The sequence below is a fragment of the Poecilia reticulata genome, chromosome 5 (assembly GCF_904066995.2).
Source record: "Poecilia reticulata chromosome 5, P_reticulata-male-v2, whole genome shotgun sequence".
Classification (NCBI taxonomy): Eukaryota; Metazoa; Chordata; class Actinopteri; order Cyprinodontiformes; family Poeciliidae; genus Poecilia; species Poecilia reticulata.
The window spans coordinates 14,366,468-14,392,386 of NC_088834.1; the positions used below are offsets into that span (position 1 = coordinate 14,366,468).

At 36.8% G+C, this 25,919-nt stretch overlaps 1 protein-coding gene and 1 long non-coding RNA gene across 7 annotated transcripts in view; both read right to left on the reverse strand.

Annotated features, from left to right (window-relative positions):
• Positions 1–2,835: 2,835 nt before the first annotated feature.
• On the reverse strand, positions 2,836–11,534 carry LOC145551679 (uncharacterized). Its single transcript, XR_014087577.1, has 4 exons — positions 11,305–11,534; positions 7,879–7,985; positions 7,670–7,781; positions 2,836–7,549 (listed from the first exon to the last, which is right to left on the reverse strand). It is a non-coding gene; the product is annotated as an uncharacterized LOC145551679 (long non-coding RNA).
• A 4,348-nt stretch (positions 11,535–15,882) lies between these two features.
• cfap20dc (CFAP20 domain containing) overlaps positions 15,883–25,919 on the reverse strand; it is a 44,853-nt gene continuing 34,816 nt past the window's right edge. For 2 of the 6 annotated variants that reach the window (XM_008408748.2, XM_017304619.2), the window contains 3 exons: positions 21,976–22,037; positions 16,897–16,991; positions 15,883–16,046 (listed from right to left, as the gene is read on the reverse strand). In XM_008408748.2, the coding sequence (XP_008406970.1) occupies positions 15,928–16,046; positions 16,897–16,991; positions 21,976–22,037 (276 nt within the window). In that variant the 3' untranslated portion in view covers positions 15,883–15,927. Of the gene's footprint in view, positions 16,047–16,896; positions 16,992–17,854; positions 18,218–21,975; positions 22,038–23,890; positions 24,284–25,919 lie in introns of those variants that run through there. The other 4 variants (XM_017304617.2, XM_081607084.1, XM_081607083.1 and 1 more) reach the window with 4 other exon arrangements.

Here is a 25,919-nt window from a genome sequence, read left to right on the forward strand (position 1 = left end):
ACTTCATATTCATTCGTCAAGGTTACATACTATTCAGCATTCAGTCTTTTTAATTAATAACTGTAATCCGTGTTGGAGAATCTTGTGTTGTACAAATGGTTTGAAAGCTTTTTTTGCTCATATAATTTCTATCTGTATGGAGTGAGATTTATTGAATGAACATTCATTTGGTATTTAAATCTCAGTGTAAAATGTGCTAGAATGCAGGGAGAGATCACATGACCTACATTTTTAAATTATCTTCAGAATACTGGCCAAAAAAATGTGATAACTTATCACATTACTGGGGAAATGTTATCACCCTGTTGGCCCTGATACCTTATTACAGGAGTGGCAGGTTATTACATTATTGATTGCTGCAGTTCCCTGGACGTGTGGACTTGAATCGTATGGGTTGGAATCAACTCAAACCCGAGTAACGCATTTAATGACTCCATATTCGACTTGATGATATCCCAAATGACTGAGAGCATGATTCAGACTTTAACACCTGTGACTTCACTTCCAGTTGAAAATCTTCACTGATATACCTTAAAAACATCTTTTGAATCAGAATCCCTCCGTCCGACACAACATGCAGTGAAGTTGCAGAAGAGAAGCATGAATAGACATTTTGCTCCATGGCATTAGAGGGGAAAAAAAATAAAAGGTTGTTGCATTTGTTTACAGAAATGATGAGGTAAACAAAACATGGAAACAAAATATGTCAAATGTGTAGATATACAGGGAATGATGTGAGGAATTTATATTGCATTATTGATCAAATCAGTTGCTTAAGACTTAAAATTCAAAGACTTGGAACTGGCTTCAAGACTTTCCTGTGGCTTGGAAAGAGATGACTTTCCCTCAGAGCAGAGAGGCTGGGCTTTACCTATTCCTAATAATTGTATTTAGCATGAGCATTTAGGGACAATCTTCTAAATAAATCAAACTAAATGAAACACAAAAGTGTGAGTTCGAAGAACCGATGACAGAAAGACAATTCTAAACATGCAAAGAGGCATAAGAGTGACAGCGCAGAATGTAGAATGAAAATTTGCATCTCCAGATGGCAGGGCAAAGAAAGTTATGTACAGATGGCAAAACACTGGAACAAAAACTATATGCAGACAGCGAGGAAATGACAGTGTGTGCAGACGAGGAGCACAATGTTTTTACAGAAACAATTGCCAGTCAACATCTTGTTGAAGAGTTGAAACACACTACCAAAAAAAAACGCAACGTGATAAGAACCCGCAGTTTCCAATCTGCTCATAATAAAATTTTGGTGAGACTTTCTCACCATTTCTATTTTTTTTTTTTATTATTATTTGGAATTTAAACAGTGAAAAGATTCAGTGCAACATTTTTACTTTTGTAGTTCTGTTATTATTGTTGGGTGTCACGATTTTTCAAACAGATCAATACCATAACAATTTGGATTTCATTCTCTAAAGGAGCCAAGCTGGTGGAGACACACGCCCAGGGCTTTACGCCTGCAACTGCAGTTTACTGCGAGTTAACAAAGTCAGGATGACTGAATGCGGTCATCCGGACCACATTCAGTCATCCTGAAAGTTATCTGAAAGTTGCACAAACTTTCAGATAAGGTTGTGCAAAAAATGTTGCAATCCATTCATAAGGCTTATAGTTTAAAATACGCATTGAGATGATAACATAAAATTCTAGTACAAGACACTGACATTTTTGAGAGTAATATAATAAATGTTGAGAGATTCAGAGTGGCATGATCAACAAACATCTGCCTTATTTGAATCAGGTGATGACTTGTCTTTCCCATTTTGAAGAGGGGCTCATAGAAATGTCTCTGTGTCGCACAATATGTCTACCCCAGGGAAAAAGTAAGTCACGGATGGAAAAGTAAACTACTGCTTTGATGAAGATTTGTTTTTTTATAATCAGTATTACACGTATTAAAAAATATATATTTATATAAATGTAAATTTTTACATCAAAAACATGCACTTATTTTATGCATTGGACTACGCAGTTTGAAACTATATTGCTATAAATTTTGAATTTTTACACATCTTTACCAGCGGTGCCAATACAGCTGCTGCAAAAGATTGTAAAACACCCTAATAAAAAAAACAAAAAAAAAACAAAACAAGAATCGCATTCACTATTGTGGACATGGTTAGTTACTCTTTAAAAAGGCTAAAAATGCCAAAAATATTTTCACATGTACACTTTTACAGAAAATATAAACACATTTGGCACTTAGAAGCCATGTTCATCTTTGATCTGAACAAAAATTAAGAGAATTTATTACATCATACTGGAATTCCAGAATTTGACTTAACACTATTCCAGGAAATATGTCTTTAAGATTGTGCCATTTTTTTTTCTTTAAAACCATTTATATTTGCAAGGACATTAATCTGTGAAATTGCCTACTCTCAATCCTCAACAGAGAAAAGCCAGTCTTATAGAGAGGCACTAAGGGTGCATCCTTTATTTAATTTATCTTTTAGATTGTGTGTTCCCTCATGTAATCAAGTTCCTTTCTGCAATGACTACATTTTAATTTAATATTTATTTCAACATCATGAAATTAAAATGAGACTAAATGAAGGTGTAATACCAGAGAGAATCAGAAGGGGGCCCTTGTGTACTGCCAGACTGGTCCAGGGGAACTCAAAGAGTCAAAGACAATAAAACTGTGGAAAGAAATGTCAAATTCTAATTAAAATTTTGAAGAAGAAATAGCAACAACTGAAAAAAGTGAGACAAAAAAAAATTCATGATCATTAAAAAAACATTTTGGATTACTCTCACATAAGGAATATAATTAACATAAAAATTTGAAGTAAGAACAAGCCAAACACTATTGAGCTCAGTTGAAAAGATAAATATGTTTAATAAGCAATGCGATGTCTCAAATAATTCACCAATGTATGAACGTTTAGTATTCACATTATTACAACAATTCACATCCACGGTAAAACAGAACAACAACATGACAAACCCAATAAAGAAGAGACAGAAGACCTCAGTGTGGTTTTATTTTCTCGTGTGCTGATCACATGGACAATGAGTGAATACAGAGTGTGGAACAAAACACAGTGAAGCAATTTCTGATTAATCATTCATTATGAACTGCCACCGGCATCCTGTGACGCTCACCGCATCGCATTGTTTGCTCCAAACTCCCCGACAGGTGCAATTTCTTTTTTTTTTTTTTTTCTCCCTTCTTCTCTGTTGGATAAGGTGTCAGAAAATGTTACTCAAAATCCCGACGTCCATTTAAAAGTCGTTGGGCTCGCAGCTCTGCAGAGAATTTACCAGAAGTGGGTTAATGAAAGGAGAATAGTTTCAAAGGGGAATTGGCCAGCTGGTGGGTGATCACCTCTTAATGCAGCCATTTCCATCTGAAGATCATTTACCTTTTTTAAGTAAAAAAAATCAAAAAAACTAAAACATCTAATTAAGATGTGATAGTTTGGGAGAGACGCTAATGATATTTCTGCTACAAGTTATATGTTTGAGATCTGTAACATTGTTTAAATTTTAAATATTCAGTTTTAGCTTAGCTTATTAACACTCCCACGGAAATACTGCTGATTTATTCACAAGGCATATTTTACAGTACTTAAGCTATATTATTTGGTAACTATCTTTGTCTTGTACCGTTTCTGCAAATACAAACAGCTGATGAACATTAAATAGGCACCCAGCAAATCCGGCATCGTTTTCAATTCTTTTCAATCAAAGCACTGAAGACAAATATTTTTCACCATAAATACATTTCTAACTGGGGGACACTGACATTAAATTCACATCAAATATTGGAAATAACCCAAATAATTCCCAAAGATATCAAAGCAAATTACGTAATGTGCAATAAAGTGGAACGTGATAAAAAAAGGATTGAACACATTAAGCAAAGGAACAAGCAAAAAGCCACGGAGAGCCAAGAAAACAGCTGACAGTATTTATAAAGCAATCCTACTCCCCATCAGTTCAAAGTAGCATCAGCTGGGTTCGTCCAAAGTGGTGGTCTGTAAACATGTTTCCAATTACCAAGGTATCACAAAAGCATCTTATCATGGGTAGGAGAAAAGAGAGCTCTCAAGATCGTTGCAACAATATTATTGCAAAACATACTGCTGGTTCTGGCTACAGACATATTTCTAATCTTCTGAATGTTCCAGCGAGCAGCACTGAGGCCATAATCCAGAAGTGGAGAGAATGTCATTTGTCCACACTGAGAACCAGGGGTTCTTCACAAGGTTTGCGACAAAGGGGATAAAATGGTAATCAGAAGACTTTCTCAAGATTCAAAGACCAGTGAGATTCAGAAATACTTGGAACATATGGATTTTTTTTTTCCCATGAATGCAACACGCAATACACTGAACAGCAATGGCCTCTATGCATTGTCACTAAACAAAACTCCACTGCTGAAGAAAAAGGATGTCAGCATTGACGTTTTGAAGGACAAGTGACAAAGACATCATATGGACAGAGAAGTGTGGGCCTGGAGTCAACACAATGACAGACCTTAAAAAGTGCCACTTTAGAAATTCACTGAGAAACACAATGATCCTGAACACACAGTCAAGGAAACTCTCGATTTATTGCAGAGAAAGAAAATAAAGCGGCTAAAAGGACCGAGTCAATCACACGATTTCAATCCAATTGTAAAAGAGTGGAAAGAACTTTAAAATCAGAGATAAAAGATCAAAACTTCATCTTAGCAAGGATTTGGAGAGTTTGTGACTTAAAATTACGTCTGTGGAAAACAAGTGATTGGTTTCTCAACACTGAAGGCTCCTGAAGTTGACATTACCAAACACTGCATTTCTAACTATTTAACACGTTTCCATGAACTTGTCCAATAATTTCCCTTGACTTCATGCATTTACCACACTTAGGTTATGGACTAATTTGTTAAAAAATCTTGAACTTTGTGTTTCTACGTGTGTGGAAAGCAAATGCTTACAGACATTTGGTGTGAGTTTCATGTCAAGAACCCTATAAGGAAAAACATTTATGAAGAAAAACGTCGACTTGTTCAGCATTTCTTTTCCATCATATCATTATGTCATAAATCATCAAGGTTAAAATGTTCCTTCGATAAAAAAAAAAAACAATTTTAGGGGAAGGGATGCCACTGTAATTTACAGATCATTTGTGTTAAGAACAACTCAGATTTCCAACACAAAGGCTTAGATCTGAAGATTGATTCCCTCTGTGTGAGATGCAACCCATGTGATCTGTGAGGTAAAATTATCACTCTCTCCAACTGAGTCTGGTGGGTTTGAGGAGAGCAATATAACAGCCGCCTCCCTGTGAAACTGTGAAAATAGTCTAAATGTTGCATACTCTTGAAACGGATTATAATGAGCCATTTTTAACCCATTACATGATTTAGTTTAATTTCCTGACTTCTTCTGAAAATGAAAAAAAAAAAAGATGTTACTTTGCATGTTCAAGTTTGAAACACTTATGTGTAGTACACGGTTGTAGTGATTTAAGTGAATAAAGCACGTTTTGGGTTTGACCCCAATTCACAGCAGAAAATTGCTTTGTGGCCATGCAGGTAATCCTGTCCGCTTTTCTTAGACTTGAGGTGTGCAAACGGCGGACTACTCTCAGAATTTATATAACAGATAGACAGACGTGAAGCGGCAACAACAGGGATTTAAAGTGTTATACCACTGATGGAAGCTGCTCCTACAATATAACCGCCTCAGTGACATAACAATACTCAAGAAACGACAGCTTCTCTCCATTAACCAACAAAACATTTTCCTCTAAATTTATTGAAGGCATGTTTAAGGGATGCAGGAAAGTATTCAGTTATTTATGAAAAGCCCTTCACCTTAAGATGTAACAGTACATAGAAAAAAAACATTCAAACCATTATCTTAATTTCCCCCCTACATTTTTTAGCTCCCATTAAAAAGTCCAACATAAAACATGTCTTAAGTTCTGAATACGAAACTATTCACTTTTGTATATTTATGTCTTGAAACAAAACCTGTCCATACAGCTGGGAGGAAGACACACAGTGAACACAGTCTACCACAAATCCTGGTGCTGACGACACCTACTCCGATTCAACATTGATCGCAGGTACATATCTGTTTGCCAAAGCAATAAATCAATGAGGTTGAGAGGTTATGTGTCCTGAAAATCAAAGCGCATCTCGTCTGTGGCCCCCAGAGTCCATTTTGTAATTATTTTCTAATAAAGATAACGGTCATCAGTACAGGAATAGTTAGTAAGAATGGCAAAAAAGGTACTCTGGCCTTGAAAAGTAGTAGTTTCAAAACAACTTGGTCTTAATTAACAATTAATTTAATTTTTAAAAATGCATTAAATTTTTAAAAATGCATTATTCATGCCTAATATCCTTAGCTAATTTCACCAGTGTGCTAAGGCCATTTATTTTTCAATTTTCCAATTAAATTAATTTTAGAGCTTGTGGTGTCTATTTCTCTGTGCTCCCAGTTTCAATACGACAATCTGCAAAGCAGGGATGTTGTCACAGTGGCGGCATTCATCTTCAATAAACAGCTTCGGTGTGACAGTACAGCAGGCAAGATGCTGAAGTCTAACCAAAGACAAATAACTCCAATAACACTAAAGATACATAAAAAATGAATTCCCTGGTCAACAGACAAATGTTTTAATTTAAGAAAAGAAAGAATCTGCACAGTGGAGTGTTACTTATCTCTTTTTCACAAAAACAGAAAAAAAAAAGAAAACAGCCTTGTTGAAAGCGGATACCTACAACAAAAAACGTGCAAAAGTTTAAAGGATTTGAGTTGAGCAGTAAAATATTAAAATACGTTCCTTCTAATTCAACTGCAGAAATAAACTCCCTAAAAACACAGGCAGTCTGATATTTTGCCCATCTTTCCCTGCCACCTCAGATAATAAATATTTAATTTATGTTCTATTGTTGCACCTTTTAGAAGAATACTGACAATGAAAGACAGAGATGGTGCCTTTAGTTTCTTTAAGCCCTAGGTTATGCCTGCAGGAACAACCTTCACCTATCAGAAGGTCCTACAGTAGCCGGAGGTAAAAACAAGGTCAAGGATTAATGCGTATCGACAGCTCGGTGTCACTTCAAAGGCGTCAACTTGAGCTGTATCTGTTCTCTGATAGAAACTGACTAAACTCGTGGGAGTCTACGATGCAACTGGGGATCAATACCTCACATCAAACAAAAGATAAAAGTCTGGGTGGAATTTAAATAAATGATGAGTCCACAGGGCAGGTGAAACAAGTCTATTATCTGATTCTCTGTAGATCAATCAGAAGGTGTTGGTAAAAATTAACCGACCCAAGTTAAATCTCAAAGAAAGAAAAAAAATTACTAGATGGTTCCAGCTTCTCAAATACGGGAGTTTGTAACATCGTCTTGTCTTGTTCTGTATTGAATCTCACATTTTAAGATGAGCAGCAGGAAGTTAAAATGGTCGTCTGTAAATAATAGTCAGCTGCAGGCCTTTGTACCGCACAATCCGTCGATAATGAACTCCTTTCCAGTCAGTGCGGCTGCGTCCCAGTTGGAGATTTATTCTAGTAGCTCCTGTCAAAAGATAAAAAAAAGGGAGGTTGCATGAGATGAGGAAGGTTATGGCTGTGTTGACTTGTGCTGGGGGACAGAGAAGAGTGAAAGCTACAGTCAGAGATGCCACGATGCACTGACCTCGTCTGACTCCTCTCCCACAGTGGAGGGCCCCCTGTTGCCATCTTCCTCTGTCACCGCCGACTCCTGATCCTCCATGCGCCGCAACAACGAGTATCTGTATGTCGCCTCACTGGAATGAAGTTACGTGACAGTTCAGGCTGATGAGTTTCTCCTGCGTTAATGGTTTAAAATAATCACGCCACGGCTCATTAATCAAGCCTGCTTACTTGAATGGGAAGCAGTATTTTCGGATGATCAATACGGCAGCAGCGACTGCCGCCGCGCAAACCAGGATCACTGATGCAATAATGCCAGGGTGAAGCCTTAACCCGGCCTAAAAAGACAAATGAATCCAATAAGATGTAACAGTGGGGTAGTTAAAGAGCCCATAAACCTAACAGCTCGGTTCATGATGTGTAGCACAGATAAAAAGGAAATACACGCAGGAGATATGACAGCTGAACAGCCATGGGTTATAAATCATAGCGAAAGCTCCGCAGCAGGGTTGTGAATCTCTGAGTAAGCACAAAAAAAAGTGACACTTTCTTGGACCATCACTAATCATACAAATCATCTATTATTCCTTGGTGTGTCTAAAGCAAGGGCTGTGCATGGGATCGTTTTGTAATGTGGACTTTGTGAGTATTAGGGTTTGCAGCAATAATTAGAAAGCACAGCGAGCGTGACCGAAGCACAACAGACCCAGCAGGAACAATTTATCACGTGTGGCGCCGTCAGACACGGGAAACGGTGAAACACAGACGAGGCCGGATGGCAGTGTGACACTTGCAACGCATCACTTAGCGTTGTTTTTCTAATTGGTAGCGTTCAGGGTCTTGGAAAAATATTCACACCTGTAATGAAGAAGTCTTAATTAGTGGGACCAAATACAGAGCGGTAACTTGTACAGATCTTTGAAAGAACCTTTGAACTTTAAAAAAAAAAACATTTTAACTAGTACCTTGTTTAGCACTGCACTTAATAATGAATTTGCACTCAATAGCAACATGCACACTAGACGTTTTAACCATTTATTGAATAGTTATTGGGTATTTCAATAATTAGCATGTAGCCTTTTGTTCCAGGCCCTGCACAGCTGCTCCTCATTAGGAAGCACGGTTGTCTGTGAGGAGAAAAGAATTGTTACTTGCAGCAAATAAGGTCTAGTGTTTAGTAAAACCCAGACACATGTTTGTGTGAAGTCTAAAAGTAAAAGGGGAAGTGCAAAGAAGCTGCTTAAAAATGCTAGGATGTGATTACTCACCTGTGTTTTCTGTTCCTCTGCAGGGTGTTAAGACAAATGTTTCCCCGGCGGTGAGGAAACCTTTTAAAGGTTCTGAGAGGGGTCATGGAATAAGAGAGTGTGGGGAATTTCTGTATGTGGGTTTTGTTGGCGTTTCCATAAGGACGATGAGATGCGAGAATAAAATATAAGATATTTTAATTAAATAAAAGGTGGGATGTATTTGTATTCATCAAAGTGTATGTTATGTTTATAGATGGATAATGCAATTTGGTAAACCAAACCAAAGCATTCCCACGTAATAATGCTGCCACTACCACATGCCACTGTGGAAATGGTGTGTTCCAGGTGACACATAATGTTAGTATTCTTCCATTAAAGCGTTTTGAACGAAGGCAAATGGATATCAGTTATGATACTTTTTTATGATACTTTTGCATCATTACAATATTCTCACCAAACTCTATGTGAGTTGTGGAGAGTAGAACAACATTACAGTAGCTCAGATAAATATACTATTGGAAAGCAGAGTTTTTATGAATACATTTTGAAATGGTACAGCAAATGTTGTAAGGTGGTAGTGTGATTTTTAATTAATTGATATTGCACATATCGTCAAGTATAATTCAGTATATTGCGCAGATCTAGATTCACCTAACAAGAGAACCTCTTTCAAAATGTCTCCTCTGTCAGACCTGGCTTGTGACTGATAATTCGCCACAAGTGATAATGGCAAACTAAAAGTTAACTAATATTAACTTACACTAAATTAATATTTATTACACTTCACAACGATGACCCGTCATATAAAATGTTAGTAAAACATGCTGACATTTGTGGTTGAAAGGTAAAAAAAAAATACATTATTTGTAAAGTACTTGTGTGAGATTAACTCTAGGGTACAATTGTATCTCTACAGGCTTTATGTTTATGTTCAGATTGAATGTTGTAGGTACTTCCGAGATTATATTCTTGTCTAGACATGCGTCCAAAAAGCTTTACCATTTTACTAATAATTCATCTGTATTTGCAAACAAATAATGGGGGACAGTAAACTGTGAGTATTTACCAGAAAACAAATTAAAAACAAATGAGGAACTTAGTGCTGGTTAAACATTACTTGATGTGTACCCCCTAATTCAATTGTGTTAATGATAGGCTAATGGTAAGCTAATTAAAAATGAAGGAGGACACAAATTAGGAATTAGGCTTGATAATTGCTTAAACCAAAGAGCTTGCATAATGCTTTCGAATGGATCTGGACAAACTAAGTACTATCTTCCTGCACTCTAAGTAATAATATATAACTCTGTAAAGTCCTGGTGCATACTAAGCAGTCCTTCATTACATCACTGACAACTTGGTCTTTAAAGCAAAGTGCTGCGTTAGAATGAGAAGCTTCTGTACGTCGAGCCTTACATCATCATGACTGATCTACTTGTTAAGACTGCGACTTGTATTTATAATTTAGACTCAACAAGTAAAATATTCCAATGCATGATTTAGTTTTCCCTTTTAGGTCTTGCTAATTTTGTTGTCATAAAAGCGACTGATGAAATCATGATGAAATTATGCTCTTTAAGCTTAGTCAGCGAGGCCATGACACGCGAAAACATGGATTATTGGGATTTTATGCATTTTTAGCTGTAACAAAGCAGTTGTTTTTCGCTAAAACACACAAGAGCATAAGGAAACATCCATGTTGCGCCACTTCAGTTGAAGGGGACAAAAATAAGGATGAGTATTCTCTGGAGTAATGAATTACTTGGCAACAGTATTATCAAGAGAAGAAGAAAACACTACTGATGTAGGGGTAATTATTAATGAGTATCATTAATACTTAAATGCTGCTCAACAGTAGAGTTAATGAGGAGGCTTACATAATGGAAGTTTCACATATTCAAGTAGTAATCTTAACTTAATGATTGATTAATTTATTATCTTCTCATTAATTTCAAATTTACCTTTCACAGTAAAGCTGAACAGAGTATTTATCACCAATTCTTCAATTCGTATAAATTGTTGCAGTCTTTAGCAACACATTTACCAAACATGCGAAGAATTGGAGCTTTAACAAGCAGCTGCACTTCCTCATTTGAGGCTGTAACTTGTAATTCCTACATCAGAGTCAGCTAAAGTTGCTGAGAGGATCACAACACTTTCTGTTTCTGCGCCTACAAATAAAAATACATTTAGCTCAGTCAAACAGCGAGAGGACAATGACGATTTGACGTAAGATCGAGAATATTCTGTGGAAAACCTCTTTGCAGTCCATTTCCCCTTCATAGACTGTGGCTTTCCTTTCTAACAAGCGACCCAGACAGAATACAATACCAAACACTTTACAAATGCATTTAAAGACAAAATACACACGTCATTTACTCTCAGCAGGAGGTAGGTCAAGATGTACCTGTTGCGCTGACATCCTGGAGAACTTCAAAGTTGGATTTTAAAACTTTGTCATCGCGATGTAGTCTAACTTTCTCAACAGAGAAAGAGAACGCCGTTCCAACAGTTTTTAAAAAAGTGTGAAACTAGCTAGTAAAAATGTTTTCTTTTAAAGTTTACACGTAACGTTTTCCAAGCCAGCCATCGTTGTTTACTTCCTGGTTCCTGGTCGAGGCTCTCACCTGTTGCCACGCCCCTTAATGACGCACCTTGGCGAAGAGTTTTCACGCCGATACTAAGTACAGCCGTGTAGCTAAAAGTTTTACTCGACTAAAAGTAGCTTCACTTCAATATGATTTTACTCAAGTAGAAGTAAAAAATATATATAAGCGTCCAAAAAGTGACTTAAGTAATTAAAATAGATTTGATAAAATAACAATAATATGTTGTTTGGTCACAACATATGATTTAATTTGCTAAAAAGGAGTTTATTGAGACAAACAAATAGGCTACTATAAATAAGCTCAAATTCAGATATTTTATAGGATAAAAAAATATAAGTAAAAATAAATAAAATCCAAACAAAAAACCTTCAAAGAAACACATTTTCAAATCTAATTTGACCAAAACGTAAGTTTGGTTTAAAAACGTAAGTTTTTAATATACCCACGTATATTAAAAAATATACGAGTGTATATTTTTTAATAATCTAGATGTGTGTTGGTGTTTGCTGAATATTTGGTTCAAACATTTTCAGTGAAGCAAATAAAGTACCTGGAAATCTAAGCTTCCTAGTCTCACAGGTGTAGACTTATTTTATTGACAAGATATACTGTATACTTACTTGCCCTCCAAATGCCACAGCAGACTTGGCAGACAGAAAATAACATGAGAATCAGGAACGTTAGGTCCATGCCAGGACTCTTACACCACCATATGCTGTGTGGGTGTATCTGTCCATTGTTGGTTAAAACATGATTGTTCATTATCAAGTTAAGTGACCAGAAGTTAGTACATTAGCCAAAAAGTAGTTTACAATAAGAGTAACTGCAATAATATTCAGAAAGTAGAAGAAATGAAATACTGTGCAGTAAGTACTCTGATAAGTATCATTTGAAATGGAACAACAGTACAAGAAGCACAAAATACCAAATATCTTAAACAATTTTGCTAAACAGGCACATGCAATTCATTTTCTGAAATTTAAAATCAAAACAATTCAGTCCTTTAGACAGATTCAAATTCATCAAGCTACATGCACAATTCAATTTTAATCATTACACAACACGGTCAAGTGTATTTTGCCAAATAGTAAAAAAGTTTATTATCACAGATTAAATCAAGTCGTGAATGAACGAGCATGGGGTTGTAATCTGGAACAGAAAGAAACCCGCAGCAGAACCTGGCCCTGTCTGAACACCCATTCATCACAGTCATACAAGCTCACAGAATTACGCAAGTGTAGATGAAAATGTTGCCATTTATCAATTTTAACATTTAACAATGACAGTTAGTAAAGTGTTTGGTTATTGGTGCATGTTAGTTGGACATTACATTTATTACAATACATTTTCAAATAATATCTTTTTGTGAGTACTACTATAGGCAGTCAAGTACCTGCAGTGGCAGCTGTGTCTCAGTTTGAGAACCATGGGATATCGTCACCATGACCCCCAAACTTATGCTTGAAACCAAGGAGGCCAAACTCGCAGGTAATCCCTGGACATATCCCACTCAGTCATGAATTATGATATAAAACATTGAGATCATGTTTAAAATGTATGACTTGTAGTTAATTTATGACAGCTCCTTATGTAACATTCAATGTCTTTTTAACATCCGTGCCGCAGCACAGTTTCCACTACCTGTATTTTGTAAGTTATGAGAGCATTAGGAATCAAAATTGCTGAACTCTGTTTCCAAGGTTTTGTTAGAGGTCAAGACTATTAACTTGAAACAATGAATTATTAAACTGAATATTGTAACCTGGATATTGCACTGAATATATTTCCAGATGGAAGTTCACATGCAGTCATTATGGGCATCAAAGTCATTAAATTGGGTCTTTTAATAATGGATTTTACCAATAATTCTACAGTAAAATTATTATACAACATCAATGATTTTTAAAAACATTATATATATATAACAAAAAAATACATACATGATGCTGCACTAATATTTAGATAAATGTCCATCAGCAAGTTGCAGAGAAAACAAACTGTTTGTAATCATTAACAAGGTTTTGGAGGAGATGTTTGACCACAGAGATAGTGGAAATAATTCAAACGGTGTGGTTTCAAGGCCTGCTCCTGTTCTTTTTAAATATAACCTCTGCTTTTTCAATCGGGTTAAGGTTAGTGTTATTCCCAGAGCAACCTTAGCCTGTTTTTTTCTTTTTCTCTCTGCAAAATTATTTATTTTACACATGCTAAAGATCACTGAATTATTTGTACACCAAGTTGTTTCCCAGTTTTAACTCAGTTTCCCTCAGATACAAGCAAACTGTTCATGTTATTTAACAATGCAAGAAATACCACGTTCAAAGCCGACTATTAATTCCACAGCGAAATCATTTTAACATTAATACTTACTGATAGGGGGGCCGAAAGCAAAAGGCCTCCTCAAAAATTAAAGAGGAATTGAAAATTGGAGCTGCCCATAAGGACAAGTCAAATGCCTTCTGGAGGAAAGTTTTATGATCAGACAAAGACAAAGCTTGGCCCTCTTGAACAAAATGACAGGAACTGTGTGAGGAGGAGACACTGTTCCTGTTTTCCAAACCCAGAATGACGTACAGTGCTAAGTGTAATGCATGCCAACTTAGCTGGTGCTTTTCACCAAGTGGATGGAATCCTAAAACGGAAAGCTGTCATCAAATGTTTCAATCTCACTTTAAATCAACAACCCAAAAGGTTAAAACTGTTGTTGGAGAACAATAAGGATCCAAAAGCAAACAGTACAAAGCAGGTTGATGATTAAGACTGTGGAACTACACCCACCTCAACCCTAATGTAAATTAATGAACTTAGTAAAAATGCCTGGTCCGTGCCAGGAAACGGACAAATTAAATGAGTGCTTCCATTTCTGATCACAGGGTTTAGACTTCAGAATATTATCAAATTATGTAGCTAAAATTGTTGGAATAAACCTGAAGGACCTTACTCACATGTATAAGACTAGGCCAGCTGTAAAAGAAAAATAGATGTTAGAGCAACAGCATGATCACCCTCTCAATAATGGCTTCCAGTTGCTTCCATCTGGATGCTGGTATCTTCTTCCCAGGTATAGAGCAAATAAATTAAAAACTCACTTGTTCTTACATTCACAAAGTTGCTTAATGATCTTATAGGACCCAATAATGTTTTATGTCTCATGAATGTATGGCACTATAGGCTGACTGCTTTTATTCCTGCTGTGCATTGTAATTGCCCTTTCTATGGCATAACAAATGAGATCGATTGATGAGAAAAAAGGTCAAATATCCAGAAATAATCATAACAAGTCCTTGTTGACGGCTACAAAAGGTGTTTGGCTTTTCTCAACCCTGCTTAAGTACATTTATATGAAAATGTGGAATAAGTGTATATAGGTATTTCAGCCAGGATGCATAATTGTAAATCTGTCTTAATTAGACAAAATCTCAAAGAAATCACAACTTGTCGATGACTGCATGTTAGCTTCTCATCAGAACTTTATGTTAAAATAACAATTATGCACATGCTATCACTTTCTACTCAAGCTTACTGAATGAAATGCAGTGCATTTAGAACAGAATAGAAAAACATTGTTTTTTTTCTTCTTTCTTTCTTTTGTTTTTTGATTCATTTTGTGCCGTAATTTTATCAGCCACAAAAATGGTGAATCAATACCCCGTGGCTTCAGGTGTGACAAGTGTTGTGGGGTAGTGTTGTGGGGTGGGGGGAATTGGTGAGACCTGCCAGTCTAATCAGCAGCCCACCAGCTGCTACTCCTAGTTACAGTTAAACACCATGAAAAGAGCCTGGAGTATCTTAAATCCAGTTGAATGTATTAAAATCAATCATCTTTCATTTCATTATTGTATTCTTGGACAGCTCTGACTAATTAGAAAGAAAACAAACACAAGAGACCGGAACCACATTTTTCAAATCAAATTTATTCCAGATACTATGAAAACATCAATGTATTTTGATGTTGTCGGGGGTTTTTTGTGCATACATTCAATAAAAAACAAAACAAAACAAAAAAAACCCCATAAATCTTTTAAATTTAAATGTTAAGACACTATAACGTTAAAAAGAAGCGCCGGCAAATTCTTTTAGAAGATTTCTATATTAACTCCCAAGCCAAGACTTATGAAAAGCCTCTCTTTGTCATCAGAAGTGAATGAGCCCTCACTTGCAAAGGGCCATGTGTTTGATTTAGAGAGTTTCCCAATACCTTACAATCTAGCATGACTAACCACACATGGCAAAACAAAGCTGACGTTAGTTTTCAGGAACAAAGGAGCTAACACAGGAAGGGGTTTTGGTGAAAAGGGAATTCACTTCCGATCAATAAAGCTCAGCTCAGAAAAAAAAAAGAAAGAAAAAAAAGTAAAATCTCGAAGCAATTCATCTCCTGTTAATGTGATTTATTCAATCTGATGGTAATGGGCTTTGAGTTAAGCTAGTTCATAGTACTTTCCTGACTCAGGATCAAAATAGCAGTTGAGGCAAGGATCATAGAGGAGTTTCAAATATTCATCTCCATTCTCCTCTTCTTTCACCATGCTACCCCCTCCTGTATTAAAGCCAAGAAAACCACAGTGAAAACCTCATATTTAGAACATGCAAAATCAAACAAGAAAGCATTGATTCCAATCACGATTGCACAGATTTATTTAGTTTTTTTTTTTTGTATTTTCAGTAGCACTGCAATGCCAGATGCGAATGAAGGCCTACTCTGTCAACTTTTAATAGAATACAGCTTGTATGGTGACCTTCAGACCCAGGTGGATTTAAAAGTTTTCTGCCGCTGCCATTTTTTCCCTAATCAATCAAGCCCTAAGACACCCAGACGCAGAACCAAATTATGAAGCCGTAAAGAGATTCCCTGTAATCCCCCACTACCTTAAAGTGCAGAAACTGAGCTGTTAAACTGACAGGCAGTTAAATGCTAAAAAGGTTATGGAACGCATCGAGATGAGCATTTTATCTTATTCGAACGTGGGCAAAAATAATGAAAACTAATTATGTGACACGTTGTGAGAGTTTTAAAAGTGATGTAGTAAACTGGAAAGGTTTCATCAGTTAACCTTGCGGATGTGTCTGGGGGGGGGGTACAGGCCTGTAATGAGCCTGTCTCTTCTGACCTATGGTGTTATGTGAAGGACAGAGAGCTCCACTCATGACTTTTTTTTTTTTTTCTTAGGCCTAATTAGATACACTTTCAGTTGCTGTCCCATCTTCCTGCCCGCATCCTTGGAGGAAATTTAACATCTCTGAAAGCTCTTTCAGCAGCGACTCTTTCCATTAGCTGAATGCTTTCGTGTAACTAGTCTTAAAGCAACAGACTGTTTGCCATCTTCAATACTCCCAAGGACATAAAAGGCAGAGCGGGGGTAAAAGGACTAAAATGAAGGTTACCATACCTCTGAGTAGACTTTCCCAATTGTTCTCTGTGTTGCCTGACCTTCTCTGCTGGCTGGGAGGCATAATAGGAGGGCTGAGCACGTCCATCCACTCTCTGGGGAAAAGACCATAAAGCCAGACAGTCATGACAACACATACCATTACACTCACCATCTTACCCTATGACATTTTAACAATGGAGTCCCATCATCATGCACTCTCAGAAGCCCATCTTAGATTCCATTGTCCTTGAGCCACTTCTCCCGCAGCCTCGCAGATTTACCTGAAGGATCACTTATTAAATTTTGACTCCAGCTGCGACTTCCAAGTATCATCACATTGTGACTACGAGTCAGGGTCCTAACCTCGCCTGTTTCTGTGGGAGCATGACTTCATTTCTCCCCAAATGAGCGCATCCTCCCCATCCGTGATGTACGCAGGGCACAACTATAGATCTTTCACTTACCAGTAAATGAAAACACTGCTCCTTTAGCACGGCGTGAATGATTGCAGCCAGGGAGGAAATATCGCAAGATGAGTTATTACTCGGAAGAGATGCAAGATTCATTTGTTAAACAGCATCCATAATCATTTTTGGGCTATACATCAGTTGTGCAATCAACCATTAACATCTTGCGCCTCTGGATAAGAGCAAACCAGAGCATATTTAATGTGGAATTACAGTATAATCTTCTGCACAATATTCGCCTGGCAGCAGGAGATTCAAGCGTTTGCCTCTGGTTGGTCTGCCTTCTCATCCAGAAGTGCAATGTTTGCTGCTGTCGCTCTTCCTGAAAACAGTTCATCCACTTAGGAGGCAAATTTTTCATGGTTTGTTTACTGCTATATTTTACAGCACACTGCCAGCAACATGACATATTTAAGACTGCTGTCAATAAAAACAACAACAACAAAAAAAACAAACTATTTTGCATAAATCCAAAGCAGATTTTTTTTTTAAAAATCTACAAAAAAATGAACAAAGTAGATTTATTATTACATAATTTTGCCTGATTGATGGTACCATAATGATGCTAGTTTATTTGGTAATTACAAGAAACAACTAAAGCAAACATCCACCAATTTAGACTAACAGCTGCTAGAAGAATCAAACATCTCAGATTCAGTTGAATCCTTTTACAAGTCCTCTGCGAGCATTAGAGTTTTGTCCCTTCCTTCTTCTATTTTGTGCCTGGAAACAAACCATTTTGCATATATGTAATTAAACTATAGTTTATTGTTCATTGTAGTAAAGAATTTTCAGAAATAGTCATTAAAAAGTCTCACATGTAATTGTAGTCATTCTTTCACTCATGCCAAAGTCCAGGTATTGCCCTGATCCTGCATGCAAGGTGGATGGCAATCATAACCATGACCAAGAAATAAAAATAACTTAATTCAATTCATGGCTTATATACCTTACATAAACACTCTATTCCTATTCGTTTTGGTTCTGATCCTCATTTGGGTCAGTCTTATAAAGCCTAATAAATTTCCAGTTAGAAGCCTATGACTAGATTCTCAAAGACAAAAGCAGGCACAAAACAAGAAAATGCTCATGCATGATTGGGAAAAAAAAGTTCAGCAGTGGAGGGCATCATTTACGTCCCCAGAAAGGTTTTGGTGCAAAGTTGCAAAACTGCAAAGGAACAAGAAAGTGAAGAGGCAACATCACCAACACCACAGTAAATATTCTGTTTAATTTATATAGTTTTATATCTTTATAGATCTGACCTCTCCATGTATATGAAAATGAATTATTTTCTTTTTGTTCTAATACCTTTTAAGCAGTAACGTAAACGAGCTGTTCTAAGGAGTTGATTTTTATGTGTAACAGAAGCATTTACCGCTTTCCAAAAACCACTTTGACTGTTTGATGGGCAGGAACATTGTATAAAAGTTAATGGAAGCAATTTTCAAGGACAAGGGTCCCTGCAACCGAAGTGTAAATTGGACTTCAAAATGTTAAGTGGGACTTGGCAAGAGTGATTAAATTCTTGGAATTTTAATTTATTACACTCCAAATACAGGCGTAGGATAAAGAGAATAATTCCTCTTCATTTAACGTGTGCAGGTACGCTGCCTCTGCAAAGTTAGTCCGTGTATTGAAAGTACGCTTTCCAAATAGCTCCCAGAGAGAGAGAAAAAAAAAAAAAAACACTGTTTGCTTTACACCTTCGCAACTCCACTTAAAGTTCAAACTTGTATTTGTTTAAATATCTTGCAATTCTAATTTACGTTTAAGTATTCCTCTATCATTATTTGCATTTTCTCATTTGTGCGCCTGCCAGCATGAGAGACAATAACAAAACACATGTCATCATGTTAGATTTTAAAAAAAGCTGCCAAAGAAACTACATCACATGTTACAAAAAATAAATAAATAAATATAGAAGCCATGGCAACATAAAGCTCAGAGATTGGAGCATTTTTGTTGTCTAGGAAGCTGTAGCTCTTAGCAGAGAGAGAAAGAATTGCAGCGGTGCCAGGATGCTCTAAAAACATTATAATAGTATTCACTGTAAGGGTGTATGAGGATGCAAAGCCTTGAAGAAAACAAAGAAAACAAGCAGAAATCCTGCGCAGCTGCTATTTAATATGTAAATCATGACTTGCCTCTAAGTCTAATTTCAGCATTACAGCTGTAGATGCTGTAGAGCTGCGTGTTTGAGCTCCCAGTCAATACTAATATCCATTTCAGTGGACATTCAATCAAATAACATCCCTTCACTGAGCAGTCATACAGTTTGTTGGTTAAATACAACAAAAAGGGAAAAAACATCCATCTTGTTTGTTCCTGCAGCTAAGGAGATATTTTACATCTGTTCTTACAAATACCACAAAGACTATTCAAACACATGGGAGACAACATGCGTTCTCGCCGGGGTACCTTGCTTTTCATCAATAAATCAGAAGCGTTTGGGTGGGTGGTTGGAGGGAGTTGCATATTTTGCAGTAGCACGATCTGTGATGCAACCCCTTTGTCTTCCTTTGTAACACATCACATGGTTGTGTACACCCGTAAAGAGATGGACAAGCACAGAGACGCGGCTGTGCTTTAGCAAGTGCTGGCGCGATATAATGTCTGCAGAAGCCTCCAAGGACAACTGGATCCATTCATACACTGCCACAGCAGGGCGCTCAGATGGATAAATAGTACACAATACAGCCCAGATAAAGGCTGGGATTCAGTCTCAGTGAGACTGAGCGGTATACTGTGACATGTTTGCAATGCTAGATTATTTATCATTCTTTGTTTTTATTGTTTTTTTTAATGAAAGCAACAGATGTATTAGAGGAGGTTTTGAACCTATTTTAAAATAACTCAATTCGCTAAGCTTCCTTCTCTCCAAGGACCAAAACAAATTTGACAGACAGTGAGCATGAAGAGATAGCACAGCCCTGTTGGAATGCTTATTTTCTGCGATGTAAACGACTTGAGACCAAGATAAACAACTTCTGAACTTTGTATGCCTTTAGTATGACCTAGAACCTATACAACTCAACTTAAAAAAATAAAATAAAATAAATAAATAATTTTTTTTAGGTGAAAACAGAGAAAGTGAAATATTGGTTTTAGATAACTTCTAGCTGATGATGCATCTTTTCATTTTGTTATTGTTTTTTTTTTGGTTAGGGGTCCTATCAGCATGGCACATCTTGACTTGGTATTATTTGCCCTCTCCTCTAAAAATCAGACTCAGGTCTGGACTCTGGCTGGCTCGTTCTAAGAATCTTCTTCTGTTGAACCCGCAAATTTTATGGCCGATTTGGACGGATAGGTTTGGAAATTATTTTGCATGATTAGTTTTCTAAGAAAAGCCTGTAGGTTTTGCAGTAACATTGAGCTGTAATTGGAACTGCTTATAATTCCCTCCATCTTCACTTGTAGTCCCAGTTTGAGCTGAAGAAACAAAAAGCTCAAAACAAGATGCTCGCCCCACCATGCTTCACCGTGAGAATTAGTTATTTTTATGATGGTCAGTATTATTTTTGCACCAAAAATGTGTCTTCCACAAATAATTATGTGGTGCTATTTGTAGGGCACAATAATGTTGACAACAATTCTAAATGATCCGCATTGTTCTCAGTTTTTTAATCCACTCTACATTAGGGTTATGCAATCAAATTTTTCTCACCTTTTTGTTAAAAATTACAAAATGTTAGGTGCGAAACATTTCAGACCGTCTCTCCCACCAGTAAGAAGATTTTTGTTATGCAGCAGAAGGTAGTTCAGCTTTAAACTTAAATGAAACCTGGAATTATTAAACAATTCCTTCTCTAGTAATAAGAGGTTACTACTTAGAATTTTATTCTTTTTGAATTTCACTTTAATCTGCAGGCAAGTAAAACAACGTGGGCCATGTCTAATTGTTGTTCTGCGTTAAAGACAACTGAATCTTCTGCACCACAGAAAGGGAAAAGATGTGCTCTTTTAATTTTCAGAAGCTCAAATCAAATGTGTACCTCAAATTTCCCAGCAAAATTAAACTTCTTATCAGATAGTTTCCAGATATGAAGCCTGTCAAGCATGATAATCTGTTAAAAAAAAAAAAAAAAAGAAAACGAGGAAAAAATGCCATTGTGAAAATGACAACAGCAGTTCCGGGAGAAGAAAAGCACAGTACCTGACATACTCCAAGTTTATTTGGAGTCTTCTGAGAGCAAGATAAGCCCCAGCCTACACATCCATCTGACAGTTGACATTTAGAGTAAATATTGCAGTCACTGGTAACCATCTGATTATGATTTTCCAACTTTCTTTTTATTTTTTTTTATGCCTAACTCTGGGCTTCAAGGCCGTTTGTTTCTAAGGCAATGCATGGTGTACATCAGTGGTGCTTACAATTTTATAAACTATTGTCTTCTCTTTGCCAAGGCTATTAATAATCCAATACGCAAAGAGGTTAGACGGCATGTCAGTTCTGGTTAATGGGAGCTAGTCTTTTCACAGTAAGACACTGGAGTGCATCGCATTTGAGTGTGTGAAAAAAAAAAAAAAAACATGTCCTCATCTACCCCAAAAAGTTTGTAGTTTATATTGCATTTTAAATAAAAACAAATAAAATACACGTCTATAGAGAGACGAGTTCTTTTACCTTGGGTTTGATTGAAGCAAGGGGTTCATTTCCTTCTGATAATGATGTCCCTGATTCACTGCCTAGATGAAAAAAAATAATGTCAGAAGCTGCTTTAAAATGTCACCAAAGCTCAAGTTCAGCACATTTCCAGAAATTCTTGTTATTATTTTGTCACGTCCATGACATGTCAGCGTGAAGAACAGCACTAAGTATGTGATTTAGAGACAACAACAAAAAAAATTATCTGCATCAAGAGAAAAAGATCTCTTTTTTTTGTCCTAGATGAGTAATGAAGGTTACTGTTTGTCAAACATTGATGCTTCCAAAACAGAAAGTGGCAGTTTTTCACAGATAATTGTTGTAGTGCATTTAGCCTCTTTTCTGCACAGAGAGAATTTCACAAAATCAGATGTTTGTAGCAGTTGCAAATTAGAAGGGACTGAACTTAGAAATTGGGTAAGGAAGTGGACATAGTATTCCAGTAAAAATACTGAGGTGTGAAGGATTTTGCCAAACTTTACTGCTGTTGTGTTACATTGATATTCTTCAGCTGATCTTCATCGGTGCGATTGAGATTCATTTCGCAAACCAATAACTTTGCGCCATTTTACCTTAAATAAAAAAAAAAATCACTGGATGCCGCTGTGAATACTTTGGGTCACTGCCTATCTGTTCAATGAAACAATGTCATCAGATTTGCTGCATTCGGGTCTATCAGAGCAGACAGCACATTTTATTCTTCTTTTCCTGAATAATACCTTTGAATGCTTTGGCACATCGGATCATCAGCAGACACTTGTGACCCGGTAACAACACAAGCCATGTGTGTCCTTGCTATCTTACTTTCTCCAAATGTTTCGAAGATGATATATGGTTCAGATCATAAGCCTTTTTAACATTCCCTTCTCCTATTCTGTATTCAGCATACTGGTTAATGTCGATCTTTTGCCCTTTAAAGAATGTTGTTCTTGAGTAATGGTGAATGAATGATTTGCACCTCGGGGTAAAGTCTCAATATTTGCACTAATGAAGTTTCATGACAGATGTGGATAACGATCCACCGTTCTACTCTAGAGCTTTCTTCTATTAACTGCATTCTTTTTCTGAGGAGCTTTTTCTTTAATATTGAAAGCTTTGCCACCACAGCTGTCTCCTATGGACCTCTAGGTCCTTTAATGTTGTTAAACTCAAAGTGCACTTTTTTTTCTATCACAGAATGTACCAAGCTGTACTGTTTATTTCTTTTATTTTTTATTTTTCCATTCTCAGCGTTCCTGCTGTCTCTCTGATAGATTTTGATTTGTTTCTGCAACCTAAGGATGGCTGGTTAAACTCGCACTGAGAGCTTGTTTGACTACATATTGTGTGTCTGCAGCAACAGTTTCCAAATGCAAATGCATCAATTTCATAGCTGTTCTTCCCTAAGTGATGAACAAATAACAAACAAATGCTGTGTGTGATCTACAAAAACATATCGCAGTTGAAAATACCTGTTTTTCTCAATGTAGTTCTTTTAAAAAATATTTTCTTTTTTTTTTCTAATTGTACTGCGTTGTATTTACAATGGTAACTGTTAAGAAAGAAAACTATTAACATGTTTATTTTGGTAAATCATACAGGTAAATAGGATATAATGTTAAGATTTTTTTAAATGCTTTTGTATTATATGTGTTATATTAAACAGCTAATTAATGGGTCCTGCCCCTGTTGAATAAAATAATAAATGAAACTTAAGTATATAAAGGATTCTTTCCATTACAGAGCTATAGTCACCAGCCGTTTTATTAGGTACACCTTGCTACAGCTAAGTTGGACCCCATTTTTCCCTTCAGAACTGTGTTAATACTTCTTCTCTTCACAGATTCAGCTAAGTGTTAGAAACACTCCTAAGAGATCTTGGTCCATATTAACATGACAGCACGAGCATCTCACCGTTACTGCAGACTGGACGGCTGCATATCCATGATGCAAATCTCTCACTCCACCAGATCCCTGAGGTTCTCTGTTAGATGAGCTCAAGCAACTGTGGCGACCACTGAAGTACAGTGAACTTATTGTCACAGTCAAGAAACCGGTTAGAGATTACTTGAGCTTTGTGACATTACCCTGCTGGAAAAAGCCATCACAAGACGGGTATACTCTGGTGAAAAAAGGATGGTCAACCAGCAGTACTCAGCTAGCTGTGTGAATTAAAGCCTGGGTTTTGTGTTCTTAGCTGACAGGAGCAGTACCTGTGTGGCCTCGTGCTGCTGTAGGCCATCTGCTTCAAGTTTTGATGCACTGACACTGCTGCTCTCTGGTTGTTTCCTCTTATTTGGACCATTCTCTGTAAATCCGAGAAAAGGTTGTGCATGAAAATCCCAGTACATCAAGCTGAATGGCCATGCTGCCATTCAGCTTCACTTAAGTTCCCTTTCCTTACCATTCTGATGCTCGGCTTGAACTTCAGCGAAAAGTCTCTAGCACCTCTGGATATCTAACTGAATTGAGTTTCTGTCATTGGATTCGCATACGCACGAGCATGTGTACCTAATAAAGTGGCCGGTGAGTGTACACTTCTCTACAAGCTATTATAAAGCTACTGTTTACAATCACAGCTTTTGAAATTTGGATAAAAAACAAACAAATTCATATGTGTCAGAGTTAAAACGTCTACAAACCCATCTCTAAAGCGTTCCCCAGATAAAACTATAGAATCCAGAAGGCAGTGAACACTTGCTTTAAAGTCATAAACCAGCCCATCTGGTCCGTGACCTTTCTGCATGACGAGCATATACACTCTGGAAATCGCATTTCTTCTGACAGGGCCCCACCCATGTTTTACATGGGGTCTTCAAAAGGCTGCCCTGTGGCAGGTGCACGTGCAGCCCTGCAGCGAGGGCAAACCAGAGGAAGACAGCTTTGAATGCATCTGCTGAGATGTACTTTGATTTATTCTCTGCTTTACACCCTTTCTTGCATCCTTGAGAAATGCATATAGAGCCATAGGATCTGTATTTCCTTTCGCATTTGTGGAGATCCATGGCCAAATTCAATGCACTCTTGTCTGAGAATTAAACCATGCCAGTGTGGCTCCTATTATCAATGGAGTAATTTCTGTATTTCTGGAACATGTCCCTCAGGTAGGCATTACATTCAGTGAGAAGTGTCTTGTGGAGACACGGTTCAGAATATCAACTCACGTCTCCAACACAAACTGTACCACTGGAACTACTCATCACAAAAGGCACATGAGAAAATGAAGAAGACCTAGAGGGAATTCTTGCAAAAGCCTATAGTTCTTTAGTTCCACATTTCTATGTAATTTATGGATGCACCATGCTGCCTGGTCAGATTGGGGCAAAAAGTTATTTTTGTGTTGTACAAGTACATTTCATGGTTCTACACAAAGACACACAGCTAAAACACAAAATCTTATCAGTTGTTATTGTTTTAGTTTTTAGTACTAAATATCTTAGTACACTAGAAATAAAACTAATGTACAAGAAACTTTTCAGTAAGATGTCTGAGCTTGTCTTAAGTCAATAAATCTTGAGTGTAGATAAAAACTATTAGATCCATTACTTTTCACTTTAGAGAATAATGTCTTGTTTTCTGTTTTTAATTTCTTTTAATTTCTTTTCTTTGAAGTGTAACAGGCTAGCAAGTCAAAAAAAAGCTGGGATTTTTATTGAAACCAAAGAAAAGAAAAGATAAACGTAAACACACGAGAGATCTAAGAACCAGAATAAACAGGTGGGCTGTGAAAGGTCAACACAACGAGATCAAGGCATCCATAAAACAGAAAAGAAATAATAATCTGATGTATAATTCAAAACTAAAACAACTGCAAGAAAGGCAGAAACAAACAGACAGACAGATCTTGCTGAGGCTAAATACCATATTGTAGTCTCCGGAGTGTTTTTGAATGTATGGGCTACTTTATTAGAATACTTTGATGAAGAAGCAGGCACACTGGAGCT